General features: G+C 41.7%; 1 protein-coding gene across 4 annotated transcripts in view; it reads right to left on the reverse strand.

Annotated features, from left to right (window-relative positions):
- Positions 1-5,151: 5,151 nt before the first annotated feature.
- The window catches only part of FKTN (fukutin), a 52,719-nt gene continuing 39,735 nt past the window's right edge, over positions 5,152-18,135 (reverse strand). For all 4 annotated transcript variants that reach the window (XM_073542679.1, XM_073542678.1, XM_073542676.1 and 1 more), the window contains 2 exons: positions 10,189-10,316; positions 5,152-5,601 (listed from right to left, as the gene is read on the reverse strand). In XM_073542679.1, coding sequence (XP_073398780.1) covers positions 5,388-5,601; positions 10,189-10,316 — 342 coding nt within the window. In that variant the 3' untranslated portion in view covers positions 5,152-5,387. The remainder of the gene's footprint in view (positions 5,602-10,188; positions 10,317-18,135) is intronic.

The following is an 18,135-nucleotide window of genomic DNA, read 5'->3' on the forward strand; positions in this document are numbered from 1 at the left end:
CCCTCCATCTATGTGCCCCCCAGCTGTTTCCCCCATGTGATATCTATGCCCCCTGTGATCTGTGCCCTCCAACTATGTGCCCACCAGCTGTTTCCCCATGTGATATCTATGCCTCCTGTGATCTGTGCCCTCCAACTATGTGCCCCCCAGCTGTTTCCCCATGTGATATCTATGCCCCCTGTGATCTGTGCCCTCCAACTATATGCCCCCCCGTGATCTCTGTGCCCCCAGCTATGTGCACCCCTGTGATATCTTTGGCTCCCAGCTTTGTGTCCCGTGATCTATGTGCCCCTTGTGATTTTTTTCCAGTTATCTGTGCCCCCTAGCTATATGCACCCCCATGATCTCTGTGCCCCCATCTATGTGCACCCCTGTGATCTGTGGCTCCCAGCTTTGTGCCCCGTTATCTATGTGCCCCCTGCTATGTACCCCCTGTGATGTTTGTGCTCCCATGTGCCCCCTGTGATGTCACCCAAAGCTATGTGCCCCCCAGCTATATGCACCTCTGTGATCTCTGTGCCCCATCCCTGTGATCTTCGTGTCACCCCTCTGTGATCTGTCCCCCCGGTGATCTATGAGCCTCCCTGACGATCCCTGTCCCCCCCCAGTGCTATATATCCCCCCATAGCTGTATGTGTCCCCAAGTGATGTGTATATTTCCCAGTGCTGCATTTACCCCGAAAGTTCTGTATATCCCCCCAAGTACTGTATATCCTACTACCTGTGATATATATATAGCCCCCAGTGATGAAGAAGCAGCTCCAGACATCACATTAAGGGTGAGTTACTGTAATTAATTGTTTGACTAAATATACTGGGGTAATTTTCAAGGTGTGACCCTCGAATGATGGTAGAAATTTCCAAATGGCCCCCGGATGGAAAAAGGTTCCCCACCCCTGCTTTAGACCATAGTTGTAGTTCTACTCAAACAGAACACACTACGTGTGAAGCCTACAACATGTCCTGATCACCTAGTTTTACACCAAAGTATGTATAAAACACTTTTCTAACAAAGTCCGTAATGTTCCTTTGTTGTTTATTCACTACATAACAAACGGCAAATGTAGCAAAAAACACTTCCTTGTAGCTATTTCAATTATGTTGTTAGAAACAGAAGCTTAATACACCACAACCTCTAAATACTGGAAGGAATCAAGGTAAACACACCACAACACTTATGAACTCTATGAAAATATGCTTTTGCTCCCCATAGCAACTAATGACAGCGCAGCTTTCAGTTCTTATACTGCTGAAGTAAAACTAAAGCTGTATTCTGATTGGTTACTATGGACACCACAACATTTATGAACTGTGATTAAAAAAAAAAAATTTTACTGACTGCCCATAACAAACAATTACAGTGCAGCTTTCATGTTCTACACTGCTGAGGTAAAATGAAAGATATGCTATGATTGGATGCAATGGACACCACCACACTCTTCGGAAGCTGGGTTAACACTAGAACTACCAATGGAGTCATTTTGACTCCTTGCAATTTCTATTTCTCTTCTGTGACTACATTTTTCCGAATTCAGGCTTGAGACTCGGTGACTTTTACTCATTTAGGATGCGAAAAAAGATTTTGCGACAAATAATTTTTGAAAAAGAAAAAAAAAAAAAAAAAAGTACCTTTTTTTTCAAAATGTACCTTTACTTACCAAAGGGAGTCATTTTGACTCCTTACTATATTTTGCTAGTCTTTGTTGCTAAATGTTATTATTTCTTTTAGTTTTCATTTACTTGCATGTTTAGAATAAATGTTGACTTTGTATGTCAAGTATATTTGCAAAAATGCTAATTATTCAAAGGACATATACAGGACATGTGTCAGTGAGCCAGTGAACTCTCGAGTGGACTACATAACTTCTGTAGAATACGGCCTGCAGTTTTGCTAATTTCTAATATGGCTAGAAGCAGTGCGCTAAAGCCTGACAATAGTCTTGCTATGTTATAATATAGTAATAATAAAATTAAAGTTACAACAATACCAGAAGCAAGAAACTCTAAAAATATACGAAAACAAGCCAGGAGTGAAAATGACTCCATTCGGTAATTCTAGGGGGGGTGACAAGTCCTGTAGTCCTAGTGTTAAGAAAATCTTCTCTGCCTATATGCAGCCAATCACAGCACAGCATCCATTAATTTTAACTAATCTAATGACACCAAAATCATCCATCAAAGGTCATGCAAAGGGGTCAAAGTATGGAGCAAGAAAAAGCCTATGAAATCAGTGTTTGTGAAAAAAACTGTATGTGATGGAATTTTTCTGAAATTTTTAAAGAGTTCCCCGATCAAAAGTATATAAAAATCACCTCTTACTTTTCAAACAAACTTACCTTTGCAGACCGGTGAAATTAAAGATAAATTTGATCCCTTCTGTAAAATTCACAAGTCTATGGTCTATAACTGACTTGTTATCAGGAGTTTTAAGTGTACAGTTCTGTTGTAGGTTACAACTGCACATTGAGCAACAAAGTATTATCAGTTCAAACTATGTTTGTTTTAGTATGTATTTTATAACGAAGAACAGATTATGGTTGTCACGTGTGACATTTTTATGCCTTGGGTGAGGCATATATTTCTATATAGATAGGACATGGGAAAGCATATGAAATAACGACAGTAAAGGTAAGGCTAATAAATTTTTACGTGAACATCCCAGACCTAGGTACATTCATTTCCTGACTATAACACAGTCCCTCATCATTCAGCAGTATCACAAATATAATATCTACACCCATACCTTAAGGCCTCGCTACACATAACGTTACATCCAACATGGATGGGATCGCTGGGACATCGCTAGGCTGATCGCTGGTGAGCTGTCACATAGACAGACCCACAAGCGATCAGGACCAGTGAGCAAGCTGGTTTCCAATGTAAACAGCGGGTATCTAAGAGCCGCGCGGCTCTTAGATACCCGCCGTTTACATTGCAAAACAGCGTCCAGCGTCGCTGATGCACTCTGGCAAGCGAGAGACCAACGATCAAAAAACGTCCCAGGGCGTTTGAGAACGATCAGTGATACCCGGCGGGGGGGGGGGGGGGGGGCGGTCGCTGATCCATGTCACACACAGCAATATCGCTGATGATATCGCTGTGTGACGGGCACTTTACACTTAAGAGAGACTGAGTAAGATAAACTGATAATACCCATTCAAGGAAAAACATGTTTGTTCTCTGTATAACTGAACACTTCTATCCCTTTCTAATAAACTTTGCTTCATTTCCATTGTATTTAATACCCATCTGAAAACAGAACTAATGGGGGGGAACGGACATTAAAGTCAGCCAAACCCACCGCTATCTGCAGGACTAGCCAACACTCGTAATATATATAGGAGCCAACTGATGTCAGGGAATGGAGAAATCTGACAAGTTGCATGACAAAGACGGATCTGGATTTTCAGCGTCATACTCTGCTCACCCCATTGAAAACGCATGCTCTGTTGAGATAAGTGTGAGATTACAAGCCAACATATTATGCCTCTCCCTTACTTTACTGCCTGTAAAGTGACACTTGACTGTGGATATTTTCGATCAAGCCTGATCCTGGGCAAGTTTACATTATCTAATTGTGTCCTGGAAACATGTACTGTATTTAACTATCATGCTTTTACCCATGCCAGAATAAAAGAAATCCACTGTGCATAATATATTGGATTCATCCTCTAGATCAGGGGTGGGGAATCTGTTTTCTTTCAATGGCCATTTGGATATTTATACCATCCTTCGGGGGCCATACAAACTCCGCCCACAAAGTACATCCTGACTCTGGCACTGGTGTCAGGGCGTAATCTTTCATTGCATGCCCTTCAGTGTTCTGTAGTGAATACTGCGTGTGTGTGCTAACAGAGCAAGAAGAAATTAATGAGCTTGTGGCAATCAAAATACAGCTCCCTGCCCAAGAATTAGTTCCCTGAGAATCTGCTCGAGGGCCGGATAAAAGGTCCTCAAGGGCCGTAAATGGCCCTGGGGCCTGAGGTTCCCCACCCCTGCTCTAGATGTTTATAACAAAAACATTTACAGAAAACTCCTTCTTGTTGGACTATTTAATTCTTAAAAGGGCAGATTCTGGCGAGTGTGTTATAAAGCCGTCTGATCTTGTGAGATCAAAGTGGTAGCCTGGAATGCTCGAAACTTATTAGAATATTGTGTCTTGGTATTATTTCTAATCTTTATTTCCCTGCATGTATTAGAGGAATTCTTATAATGCAGTAACTCTTTGTTTACTGCTGTGCCCATCCGATAATTCAGATTACATATTGGAAGCAAACCTGGGGCTGCAAAAACACGACAATCATCACTTCTATTAACGGTGAGTGTGTGATCACAAATGACAATATATTGGTTTCAATATTTCAGTAAAGGCAGCATCATTTCTGTATTTCACTAATCAATAAACTGTCAGTCAAATCCCACCAAGGACAACATCTGCAAGGAGTTTGTATGTTCTCCCCGTGTTTATGCGGGATTGCTCCGTGTTCTCCGGTTTCCTCCCACACCCCAAAGACATAGTGATGGGGCTCAGAATCTAATTTCCTTATTAGGGACAGTGATGATAATGTCTGTAAAGCAATATGGAATTAATGGCGCTAAATAAACGACTAAAATAAATAAATCAACTTCTAAACCAACTTTTGCACCAGCGCCCTTCCAGAAATTTTGGCACAGGGTGCCCAAGAGCTTGCATGACATTGTTATACACAAAGCAGAATCGGAAAATTACACTACCCTCATTTTAAAAGGCTCTGCTTCGTTTACAATATTTGTTCGGTAAAGATAGGCAAATGTTACCCTTGCAAATTTGGTCCTGCGCTATTCCCAAAATAGCAAATTACAAAGGATACACTAAAAAAAATGTATGCAACAGGCACTCATCAAAGATATATAGCACACTTGTCACATTATTGAAGTCCTGAGACAAAACAAAGCTTAAAAAGTCATAAAGAGGAACAAGATAGCGTTCCAGGCGATGGCCATTTTTGCGTGAACAATTCTAACAACGTAATGACGACCTTGGATGAAACTCAGATGTCGGAAGGAAGTTCAAACACTACAGCTCATTAGTGGCGCCTGATTAGCTACAGTGCTACATGGCATACTAATTTCAGGCAAGCCCCGGAAGACACATCTCTGGAATGGTACCAGTGCAGGAGCAAGGAGGTATCTGTTATTTTTATTTCACATTGAGGAATACAGTATTTAACAGGTCAGTTGCCAGTGAATAGCAAAAACCATACTCTACTCTGGGAGAATAGCCCTAAACTGCATGAGATATGATGACAGTCATTTCATGTCCTTCAAGTGACCCCTCCATGGTATTTCTCTAGTTTAATAAAATAAGTTTTCAGTGCAAATCCAAGGTTTTCCTTTCCACATTTTGATTAAAATAATTGAATAGTTTCATCCCACTCATCAACAGGCCACAATCCATTGGGCAGAACATTGGAAGGGGAGTTTTTCCAGTCCCAGACTTTAACAGGCACTTCCCAGTTCTTGCCATAATTTGCTTCTATGTAAGCTACAGTTTCACATGGTACTTGGACCTTAAGCTCCAAAAATTCTGTCCAACAAAGCGTAAATTTCGGAAATAGGTATCTGAAAAAAATAAATAAGTATCAGAATAAAACATGGCAGCCATTTAAATTCTGTCATAATAAAAAAATCACCGATCTAAAGAAATTCTTGTAGAAAAATTAGTAAGCAATAATAACTAAAGTTTTGCTATAATATAAAGGATCCGTTCTAAAGTCTTTTAGATAAAAGTAAAAATGAAAGGAAATGCAGATACAGATAGCGGAGAATATTTTGGTGGAGAATGGAGCCGCCGACTCATTCTTCCACCAATCAGCTAATGTGACCACTGATTGAGCACCTTTTCCGGCTGCCACAGTGTTTTCTTTGACTGGTCTCCCTGAGGTCAGTGATTGTTTCGTGATTTTGGTCTACTTGGCATTGCTCTCACCTAGCCAGAATCCTACTCCACACTGATGAGGGGCAACACCCCGAAACAGCTGTCTGTGGATGGATACCTGGCCTTGGTATTTCCCTTGTCATATCTGTAAACTCGTAAAGAGCTGGATATTGACTTAAAGGGCCACTTAATATGGTGATAATGGTGGTTTCAGAAAGGAGCCACCCTTTTGCTGGGTCCTTCCCTGGAGGAAGATATGGCTAGTCCCATGTTTGAGACTCTTAAATGAGGCTTCACGGACTTTATTTGTATATTCGTATTTCCCAGGGAGCATTGCACCTAGGATTTCATTGATTGAGTGCCTTTGCCGGCTGCCGCAGTGTTTTCTTTGACTGGTCTCCCTGAGGTTAGTGATTGTTTCGTAATGTGACCGAAACAGCAGACGTGATGATGTCACTACATCGCATCTGTTGTGCGGAGACTCAGTGTAACGGAGCAGAACACCATGGAAACATGAGCAAAGTGAATATTTGTTGGTTTTTTTATATGTCTATGCGATGTGTGCCTATATACAGTTGTGCTCAAAAGTTTACATTACCTGGCAGAATTTTTGCTTTCTTGGCCTTTTTTCAGAGAATGTGAATGATAACACCAAAACTTTTTCTCCACTCATGGTTAGTGGTTGGGTGAAGCCATTTATTGTCAAACTACCGTGTTTTCTCTTTTTTAAATCACAATGACAAACCAAAACATCCAAATGACCCTGATCAAAAGTTTACATACCCTGGAGATTTTGGCCTGATAACATGCACAGAAGTTGACACAAATGGGTTTCAATGGCTACTAAAGGTAACATCCTCACCTGTGACAAATGCCAAGAAAATTGTTCCGGATGCAAAGAAAAACCCACAAATAACATCAGCTGAAATACTGGACTCTGAAAACTAGCAGTGTGGCTCATTCAGGATGCACAATAAGGAGGCACTTGTAGAAAAATGGGCTGCATGGTCGAGTCGCCAGAAGAAAACTATAAGGCTGCTTTCACATTTGCGTCTGTGTGCGCAGCGTTTCATTGGCAGCAATCCGCATGCGTCATGTTTCCCCATCTTTAATATAGTGTACGCAGGGGTTCACATGAAAATGCGTACGCATGCGTCATTTCGCGGTGTGCGGCGGTGTCCAGAACGCATGATGTTCATTTTTTGAGGCGTCAAAAATCCCTCAAATATGCGCAGGCATGCGTATGCGGATGAGTGCATAAAAAAAAGCATTACTGTCTATGGAAACGCATGTGAACGCAAGGACATGCGTACGCATGTGTTTGAAATGCATGCGGTTTTCAAATAATCATGTCCGGGAAATGAGACACGCCCATTGGGTGTGGCTTGTGTCAAGGAAATTCTCCGAAGGCATGTGCTGAAAAAAACGCATGCAAATGCAGCATTTTTTTGCCGTCATGCGTAAGCTGATGCGGATAAAAAACGCTCCGAAAACATGCGTTTGTATGCGTTCTGACATGCGTTTGGGCATGCAGACGATACGCTGTGCACACAAACACTAATGTGAACTTGGCTTTACCGCGCAAATGCCACAAAGTATCTCGCCTACAATACGCATAAAAGCACAGAGACAAGCCTCAAAACTTCTGGAACAATGTAATTTGGAGTGATGAGACCAAAATTGAACTTTTTTGGCTACATCCATAAACGTTATATTTAGAGAAAGGTCAACAAGGCCTATGATGAAAGGAACACCAGTCCTACTGTAAAGCACAAAGGTGGATCGCTGATGTTTTGGGGAGGTATGAGCTACAAAAGGCACAAGAAATTTGGTCAAAGTTGAAGGAAAGATAAATGCAGTACGTTATCAGCAAATACTGGAGGCAAATTTGCAATCATCAGCCCGTAAGCTGCACATGTGACGTACTTGGACGTTTCAACATGACAACGATCCAAAACACAAGGCCAAGTCGACCTGTCATTAGCTACAGCAGAACAAAGTGAAGGTTCTGAAGTGGCCATCTCAGTCTCCTGACCTCAATGTCATTGAGCCACTCTGGGGGAATCTCAAGCGCACAGTTCATGCTAGATAGCCCAGGAATTTACAGGAACTGGAGGCTTTTTGCCAAGAATGGGCAGCTTTACCATCTGAGAAAATAAAGAATCTCATCCACAATGACCACAAAAGACTTCAAGCTGTCATTAATGTTAGAGGGGGCAATACACGGTATTAAGAAATGGGGTATACGAACTTTTGATCAGGGTCATTTAGCTTTATTCTAGCTACTCGACCATGCAGCCCATTTTTAATCAAGTGCCTCCTTATGTGCATCTTGAAACAGCCACACCGCTAGTTTTCAGAAAGTCCAGTATTTCAACTGATGTTATTTGTGGGTTTTTATTTGCATTTCGAACAATTTTCCTGGCATTTGTCACAGGTCAAAGGTGAAGATGTTACCTTTAGTAGCCATTCAAACCTATTTGTGTCAACTTCTGTGCATGTTTTCAGGCCATAATCACTAGAGTGTGTAAACTTTTCATCAGGGTAATTTGGATGTTTTGGGTTGTCATTATAATTTAAAAAGAGAAAACACAGTAGTATGACAATAAATGGCTTCAGCCAACCACTAACCATGAGCGGAGAAAAAGTTTTGGTGTTATCATTCATATTCTCTAAAAAAGGGTCAAGAAAGCAAAAATTCTGCCGGGGTATGGAAACTTTTGAGCACAACTGTATATGTTGCTATGTGGGGGCTCACACTGTATATAGGAGACTTTATGCGGACTTATACTATGTATAGAGGGGCAATGTGACAATCATATTGTATGTAGGGGGCTGCGTGGGGGCTCATACGTTATATAGGGGCTATGTGAGAGCTTACACTGTGGAAAGGCTATGTGGAGGCTAAAACTGTATGTAAAGGGGACATGTGAAGACTCATACTGTATTTAAGGGGGCTATTTGGAAACTCATTGTATATAGGGGCTGTGTGTGGGCTCAATACAGTATATAGGGGGCTATATGAGGGCTCATAAGGTACATAGAGGGTATCAGCATACTTTATTCTGCTCAATATTAAGCGATTCAACTAATATAAAATAATTCTAATATGTTAATATCAATATTGAGGATAATTATTTTCAGCCTATTTGTTCAGCCCTCCACAAAAGCCACAATCTCTCATATGGCTCCTAGGGAAAAATTAATTTCTCACCCCTGGTATTAACTGTATATGAATACTTTTCACTTGCACATTGGAGGTTCAATATCACTTTATGTACACAGGTAATTTTTACCGCACAATGAACACCATATAAATAAAACAGAAAAAAACAATGGCTGAATTGTGTTCACCATTTCAGCACATTTGGATTTTGTTCCATGTTTTTCAGCATATTGTATGGTACAACGAATGGTGTCACACAAAACGTTAACAAACAAGCCCCTACACGGCCATGTAAACGGAAAAAAAAAATATGACTAACAAAAAACCACAGAAAGAAACGCGAAAAAAAAATGCCCAGTCCTTATGGGAGAAATAACTGGAATTCCTCGTGGACAAAGCGGATGAAGGTATTCTAATATATTTGCTATTTTCTAGGGTGATCTCTTTTCTCCCAACCTGTAGGAACAATGGGGAAAACTACAAAATAAAAAAATATTTTAGAAGTTACACAATAATGGCTTATTCAGACATCAGTATTTTGTATTAGAATTTGTGCGCCAAAATCAGGAGTGCAACCTACAGAGTTAAAAATGTATAATGGAGGGATTTACATCTTTTCTGCCTTTGGTAGCCCCTCATGGTTTGCAAATAGACCAAAAAAAACTGATGTGTGAATAAGGTCTAAAAGTGGAATGTAATCCTAAATCAGATGAGAAGTCATTAGAAAGCGACTCACATTTTTTGAAAAATAAGTCACAAATCTAAATTATGTTCTTCACTTCTCTTAAATTCCCTAACCCAGCTCAGATACGGTAAGACTGCGCTTGGCGTCAAATATCACTATATTTGCTCATCTCCAACTATACAAGAGCCACTTTGTAATACTTTCAAGCAGGACCTCTTTGACAGTGCCATACAATGCACGAGACCTTGTTTTTCACTGTTTTGACCCCCAAGGACAATAAAGAATATGTAAAAATCACAACAGTTAAGAAATGATAGACAAAAATGATATTTAAAAAGCTTCTACTTCAACATAGATAATATAATATATGCCAAATAGGTCAACAGTCATACCCTAGCTATAAAAAAGAAAAGTTCATACTTAAATTTCTTGCCACTTTTGGCCTGTGTGCCTCCATTCCACATATAGTCCTGTTCTTCATAGAAGAAAAAAAGGTCAAGTTTCACATCATCTCTCCCAAGAAAAGAGAGTTCCAAGCTATCTTCTACCTAAAAATGAAAGGACATCAGACAATATCATTATGTATGAAGTGAGTTTAAATTACTGTACGTAAGAATACTAATTCATTATTGAAGCTTTTTTCGAGCCTCTGATGCAGCTACTGTCAAATCCTGTCCTTGTATAATATATTTAGGTGACATACATGATGTATCTTACACCTATTGTCCCATATCTTTGACATATACCGTAATCTGATCACTGATTGATATTATTGATCATCTGAACTAAAAGTTTATAAAAATTCTCAGCATAATCTGTTTCAATGTGTGATATTCTTTTATTATCTGATCAAATTAATATCAGACCTACAAGCTTTCTGATACTTGATTTATTCCCTTAAAGCAAATTTGTCCGCAGGTTATTGCTACCTTATCTGAGAGCAGACTGGGTGCAGCAGTTCTGATAGTTTTTAGATTTAGCAATGCAACAGAGCTGAGAAAGCTAGCCCCGCCCACACTCTCTATATACAACTAGCTGAAGAGCCCGGCGCTGCCCGGGCATAGTAACTAACTGTGGTTAGTTATAGCAAATTATAATTATCCTCCATCCCATAGTACCGCATCATACATATCCACGATCCCATAGGCCCGTGCCCATATACCCATCATACATATCCTCCATCCCATAGTCGAGTGCCCATATACCCATCACACATAGAATCATAGAATCGTAGAGTTGGAAGGGACCTCCTGGGCCATCTGGTCCAACCCCCTGCTCATCCTCCATCCCATAGTCCCATGCCCATATACCCATCACACATATCCTCCATCCTATAGTCCCATGCCCATATACCCATCACACATCCTCCATCCGATAGCCCCATGCCCATATACCTACCATACATATTCGCCATCCCATAGTCGAGTGCCCATATACCCATCACACATCTTCATCTCATAGTCCCATGCCCATATACCCATCATACATATCCTCCATCCCATAGTCCCGTGTCCATATACCCATCATACATATCCGCCATCCCATAGGCCCGTGCCCATATACCCATCATACATATCCTCCATCCCATAGTCGAGTGCCCATATACCCATCACACATCTTCATCTCATAGTCCCATGCCCATATACCCATCATACATATCCTCCATCCCATAGTCCCGTGTCCATATACCCATCATACATATCCGCCATCCCATAGTCCCGTGCCCATATACCCGTCATACATATCCTCCATCCCATAGTCCAGTGCCCATATACCCATCACACATCCTCCATCCCATAGTCAACCATTATGACATCATAATGAGCGGCGGGGCTTGCAAGCTATGATGACATCAGCGTCGCCATGACAACCATATGACATCATAATGAGGGGCGGGGCTTGATACACACACACACACTTTTTCCCCATTATGTAGATAGGTGCAAAATTGTTTGGTGAATTGGAACGCGCGGGGTTAAAATTTGGCCTCACAACATAGCCTAGGACGCTCTCTGGGTCCAGACGTGTGACTGTGCCAAATTTTGTGGCTGTAGCTGCGACGGTGCGGATGCCAATCCCGGACATGCACACATACATACACACACTTGAGCTTTCTATATTATATGTCTATAGACAGTGAGCTGCTTATCACATGAGGGGGCGGAGTCGGACTTGCAAGCCAATGACAGGTAGTCACACCATTGTTAATCAACAGGTGATAAAACCTTCAGTGTAACAGCACACAGCTTGACATGCGACACATCTTTAAATTTAGTGTTTTAAAAGGGAAGGTACTGAAATTCTTATTTTTATATTAACCCCTTCAGCCCGTTCTCACCAAGCCAAATTTTTAAATTTTGACCAGTGTCACTTTATGTGGTAATAACTCTGGAACGCTTTACGGAATCACTTTGATTCTGAGAATTATTTTTCATGACACAATGTACTTTATGTTAGTGTTAAATTTAGGTTAAAATGTTTTGCTTTGTGAAATTTGTGAAAATATTGGCATTTTGGTGAAAATTTTGCAATTTTCAAACTTTTAATATTTATATCCTTAAAGCAGTTAGTCATGCTGTACAAAATAATTTATAAACAAAATTTCCCACATGTCTACTTTACAGCTTTACATTTCTCCTGAGTATGCTGATACCCCAGATGTGGTGGAAAACTACTGTTTGGGAGCATGGCAGGGCTCAGAAGGGAAGGAGCATCGTTTGACTTTTGGGGCACAAACTTGTCTGTAATAGCTAGCGGACGCCATGTCGTGTTTGTAGAGCCCCTGATGTACCTAAACAGTGGAAACACCCAACAAGTGATGCCATTTTGGAAACTACAGCCCTGAAGGAACTTATCTAAAGGTGTGAGCACTTTTAACCCACAGTTGCTTCACATGATTTTATAGTGTTGAGCTGTGAAAACAAAAAAAAATAAAAAAATTTGCACACAAAAATGTTGATTCAGCCCCACATTTTTTATTTTAACAAGGATAACAGGAGAAAATAGACCATACAATTTGTTGTGCAATTTCTCCCAAGTACACAGATACCTCATATATGGCGGAAAGCTGCTGTTTGGGCGCACGGCAGGGCTTCGAAGAGAAGGAGCGCCAATTGAATTCTACAGCGCAATTCTGACTGGAACAGATTTCGAATGCCATGTCATATTTGACGAGCCCCTGACATGCCAAAATAGCAGAAACTCCCACAAGTGACCCCATTTTGGAAACTATATCTCTTGAGGAATTCATTTAGTGGTATAAGGAGCATTTTTAACTCTCAAGCGGTTCACAAAATTGTATAACATTCCGCTGAGTCAATGGAACATTACCATTTTTTTCCACAAATATTTAACTTTTGCCCCAAGTTTAACATTTTCAAAAGGGATAATAGGAGAAAATGGACCACAAAATAATTTATGCAATTTCTCCTCAGTACACAAATACCTCATACAGTGGGTACGGAAAATATTCAGACCCCTTTAAATTTTTCACTCTTTGTTTCATTGCAGCCAATTGGTAAATTCAAAAAAGTTCATTTTTTTCCATTAATTTACACTCTGCACCCCATCTTGACTGGAAAAAAAAACAGAAATGTAGAAATTTTTGCAAATTTATTAAAAAAGAAAAACTGAAATATCACATGGTCATAAGTATTCAGTCCCTCTGCTCAGACACTCATATTTAAGTCACATGGTTTCCATTTCCTTGTGATCCTCCTTGAGATGGTTCTACTCCTTCACTGGAGTCCAGCTGTGTTTAATTAAATGGATAGGACTTGATTGGTAAAGGCACACACCTGTCTATATAAGACCTCACAGCTCACAGTGCATGAACTTTTTTGAATTTACCAAGTGGCTGCAATGAAACAAAGAGGGGAAATTTAAAGGGGTCTGAATACTTTCCGTACCCACTGTGTGTGGTCGAAAACTAGTTTTGAGGCACGGTGCAAGGCTCAGAAGGGAAGGAGCACCATATTGAAGAACACATTTTTCAGGAATGGTTTGAGGGTGCCATGTCACATTGGCAGAGCCCGTGAGAGGCGAGAACAGCAGAATCCCCCATAAGTGACCTAATTTTACAAACTACATCTCTCGATTAATTCATCTAGGGGTGCAGTGATCATATTGACACATGTGACATGTGTAACAGAATATTATACCATTGGGCGGTGAAGAAAAAATAATTACATTTTACATGATGGATGGTGGCACAGTGAAATAGCTGCTGCTACTTGTATGGGGCTGCGTATTGGAAGGGATAATGATAATGAAGGGCTGTGGGGAGAAGTGGGTAATAATGAGGGACTGTGTGAAGAAATTGGTGACAAAGATGGGGGATGATGAGGAGGTGTTGTGTATAAAAGGGGTGATAATGAAGGGCTGTGAGGAGAAAGGAGTGATGATGCAGGGCTGTGTGGAGAAGGGGGTGATGATGAGGGGCTAGAAGACAAAGGGATGATGATGAGTGGCTGTGCAGAGAAGGGGGTGATGATGAGGGTCTGTGAGGAGAAAGAAGTGATAAAGATGAAGGGCTCTGCAGAGAAGGAGGTGATGAGGGACGGTGAGAATGGAGTGATGACTATGAGGAGCTGTGTATAGAAGGGGTGATGATGAGGGGCTATGAGGAGAAAGGAGTGATGATGAGGGGCTGTGCAGAGAAGGGGGTCATGATGAGGGGCTGTGCAGAGAAAGGGGTGATGATGATGGTGATGAAAGGCTGTGCAGAGAAGGGTATCTAATAAATCACTAAAGAATACGTGAAAAGCGGAACCAGTATACTCTCGAATTCAATCCCTAAGTCAGAGGATGGTTCCCCTATGTGTGAGCTTACAGCTTTTGACGCTTTGGTTCAAGGTGCTCAGCATCTTTACCGACAGATCCATGTAAGATAGAAAAAGTATGCGGCACTCACCAGTAGCGTTCGTGAAAAAATCCTTTAATCCATCAGACAATCACAGGACATTAGAAGTGGATAGCTAGGTGTGAAGGCATGTTGGGAGTGAGGTGGACGACGGGCGTTTCACGTGTATACGCTTCAACGGGTCCAGGTGAGTAATCAGTTAGAGATACTCGCTTTTAAGGGGTGGTAAGGGTGACTTAATCAAAAGACATGTGAAACACACACAACATGCTTAGTCAAACTAAGGCTGGTTTCACATTTGCGTTTTTTAGCGCTGGAAAAAAACGCTAACCTGCGCATGCGTTTTTTCCCCTATATTTAACATGGGTGCGCATACCTGCGCGCTGCCATGCGCATGTATGCGATTTTCATGCGCTGCGTTTTTTTGGGGTATGCGTTGGTATTTTCCAGACGCAGCATGTTGCATTTTTTGGCCCTGCAAAAAAGCGCATGCGCACATATGCGCACGTTTTGCGCTAAAAATGGCCATTATAGCCTATGGGTGCGCATATGTGCGCATTGGCATGCTTATGTATGCGTTTTTTTGCACAAGCGTTTTTTTTTTTTAACCATGGAATTTAGGGGTTTGGGTTAGAGTTAGGGTTAGTTAAAGGGGTTTAGGGTTAGGGTCAGGGTTAGGGTCAGGGTTAAGTATGGTTTGGTTAAGGGTTAGGGTCAGGGTTAGGGTCAGGGTTATGGTTAAGTATGGTTTGGTTAAGGGTTAGGGTCAGGGTTAGGGTCAGGGTTAGGGTTAGTTAGGGTTAGGGTTAGGGTCAGGGTTAGGGTCAGGGTTAGGGTTAGTTAGGGTTAGGGTTAGGGTTAGTTAGGGTTTAGGGTTTGGGTTAGGGTTAAGTATGGTTTGGTTAAGGGTTAGGGTCAGGGTTAGGGTTAGGGTCAGGGTCAGGGTTAGGGTTAGTAAAGTCTTGGTTTGGGTTAGTGTGAGGGGCCACCTAATGTTGGAAAAAAACGCAAACGCGGTAAAAACGCACTAAAAACGCTTACAAACGCATAAAAACGCTGCGTTTTTTTCATGCATGCTCATAAAAATGCTTGAAAAAAACGCAGCAGTTGTATGCTTTTGTATGCGTTTTTTTAATGCGTTTTTTTGCGGGAAAAACGCGCTGCAAAAAAAAGCAAGTGTGAAACTAGCCTTACAAAGATTACAATCCTTTACAAAAATGCAACCAAGTCACTAAAGAATATGTGAAAAGCGGCAACAGTGTAGTCTTGAATTCAATCCTTAAGGCCGGGGTCACACTTGTGAGAAACTCGCACGAGTCTCGCGTCTCAATACCAGGCACTGCCGCCGGCACTCGGACTGGAGTGTGCAGCTGCATCTACAGTACTTCTATGCAGCCGCATACTCCAGTCCCGAGAGCCGGAAGCAGTGCTGGGTATTCAGACGCGAGACTCGTGCGAGTTTCTCTTAAGTGTGACCCCAGCCTAAGTCAGAGGATGGTTCCCCTATGTGTGAGCTTACAGATTTTGTCTGAATATAGAAAGTATTCAGACAAAAGCTGTAAGCTCACACATAGGGGAACCATCCTCTGACTTAGGGATTGAATTCAAGAGTACACTAGTGCCGCTTTTCACATATTCTTTAGTGACTTATTAGATACCCTTCTCAGCACAGCCTCTCATCACTGTCATCATCACCCCCCCTCATCATGACCCCCTTCTCTGCACAGCCCCTCATCATCACTCCCTTCTCCTCACAGCCCCTAATCATCAACCCCTTCTATGCACAGGTCCTCATAATCATCACTCCTTTCTCCTCACAGTCCCTCATCACCTCCTTCTCTACACAGCCCCTCATTATCATCACCCTCTTTCTCTACACTGCCCCTCATCATCACCCTCTTCTATGCACCAATTTTTTTTCTATCAAAGAACCCGTAATATAGGTGATATTCTTGTTTCTGTCTTTTACCTCCAAATAAAAATTGGTCCTCAAAATTATACACCAAAAGGCAATTTCAATTGTGGTAATTGTCCAAGCTGCCATTTAAACTCTACAGCTAATCCACTAAGCATTGGTTCAACTGTACACATTGTTAAGGATTTTATAACATGTAGAACACAGTTTATTATTTATGTTCTATTGTCCGTGTCAATTTTATTATACAGGAAAAACAATCAGACCATTGAAAACAAGATTTCAGGAGCATTACAGGATCTATTTCCTCAGGAAACGGTACTTTGAGATTAATTAACTGTATGAAAACTTATAACTCAGACCCAGAGACCTTGAGCTTTGCAGGAATAGAAACTGTTAGATACCCTGTACAGGGTGAAAATCATAGTACTATATTACTTAAGACAAGGAGCAAGATGGATACTAAAAACGTAAGCACAAGGTCCCATCGGTCTTAATGATAAAATTGATTTATCTGTCTCTCTACAGTAATGTTACATTTTTGTAAAGGATTGTAGTCTTTGTTAGTTTGACTAAGTATATTGTGTGTGTTTCACACACTTCTTTTGATTAAGTCACTCATACATCCCCTTAAAAGGGAGTATCTCTAACTGATTACTCACCTGGACCCGTTGAAGCGTATACACGTGAAACAGCCGTCGTCCACCTAACTCCCCGATAGCCTTCACACCTAGCTATCCACTTCTAATGTCCTGATTGTCTGATGGATTATAGGATTCTTCTCTCAAAGGCTATTGGTGAGTGCCGCATACTTTTTTATTTTACAAGGATATCTAATGCCATTATGTGTGGTACGCCCCAGAGAGTGCATCTAATGCCATTATGTGTGGTACGCCCCAGAGAGTGCATCTAATGCCATTATGTGAGGTACGCCCCAGAGAGTGCATCTAATGCCATTATGTGCGGTACGCCCCAGAGAGTGCATCTAATGCCATTATGTGCGGTACGCCCCAGAGAGTGCATCTAATGCCATTATGTGCGGTACGCCCCAGAGAGTGCATCTAATGCCATTATGTGCGGTACGCCCCAGAGAGTGCATCTAATGCCATTATGTGCGGTACGCCCCAGAGAGTGCATCTAATGCCATTATGTGTGGTACGCCCCAGAGAGTGCATCTAATGCCATTATGTGCGGTACGCCCCAGAGAGTGCATCTAATGCCATTATGTGCGGTACGCCCCAGAGAGTGCATCTAATGCCATTATGTGCGGTACGCCCCAGAGAGTGCATCTAATGCCATTATGTGCGGTACGCCCCAGAGAGTGCATCTAATGCCATTATGTGCGGTACGCCCCAGAGAGTGCATCTAATGCCATTATGTGTGGTACGCCCCAGAGAGTGCATCTAATGCCATTATGTGCGGTACGCCCCAGAGAGTGCATCTAATGCCATTATGTGCGGTACGCCCCAGAGAGTGCATCTAATGCCATTATGTGCGGTACGCCCCAGAGAGTGCATCTAATGCCATTATGTGCGGTACGCCCCAGAGAGTGCATCTAATGCCATTATGTGCGGTACGCCCCAGAGAGTGC

This window comes from Dendrobates tinctorius, unplaced genomic scaffold (assembly GCF_039654945.1).
Source record: "Dendrobates tinctorius isolate UK_male_01 unplaced genomic scaffold, ASM3965494v1 ptg000128l, whole genome shotgun sequence".
In the NCBI taxonomy this organism is placed as follows: domain Eukaryota; kingdom Metazoa; phylum Chordata; class Amphibia; order Anura; family Dendrobatidae; genus Dendrobates; species Dendrobates tinctorius.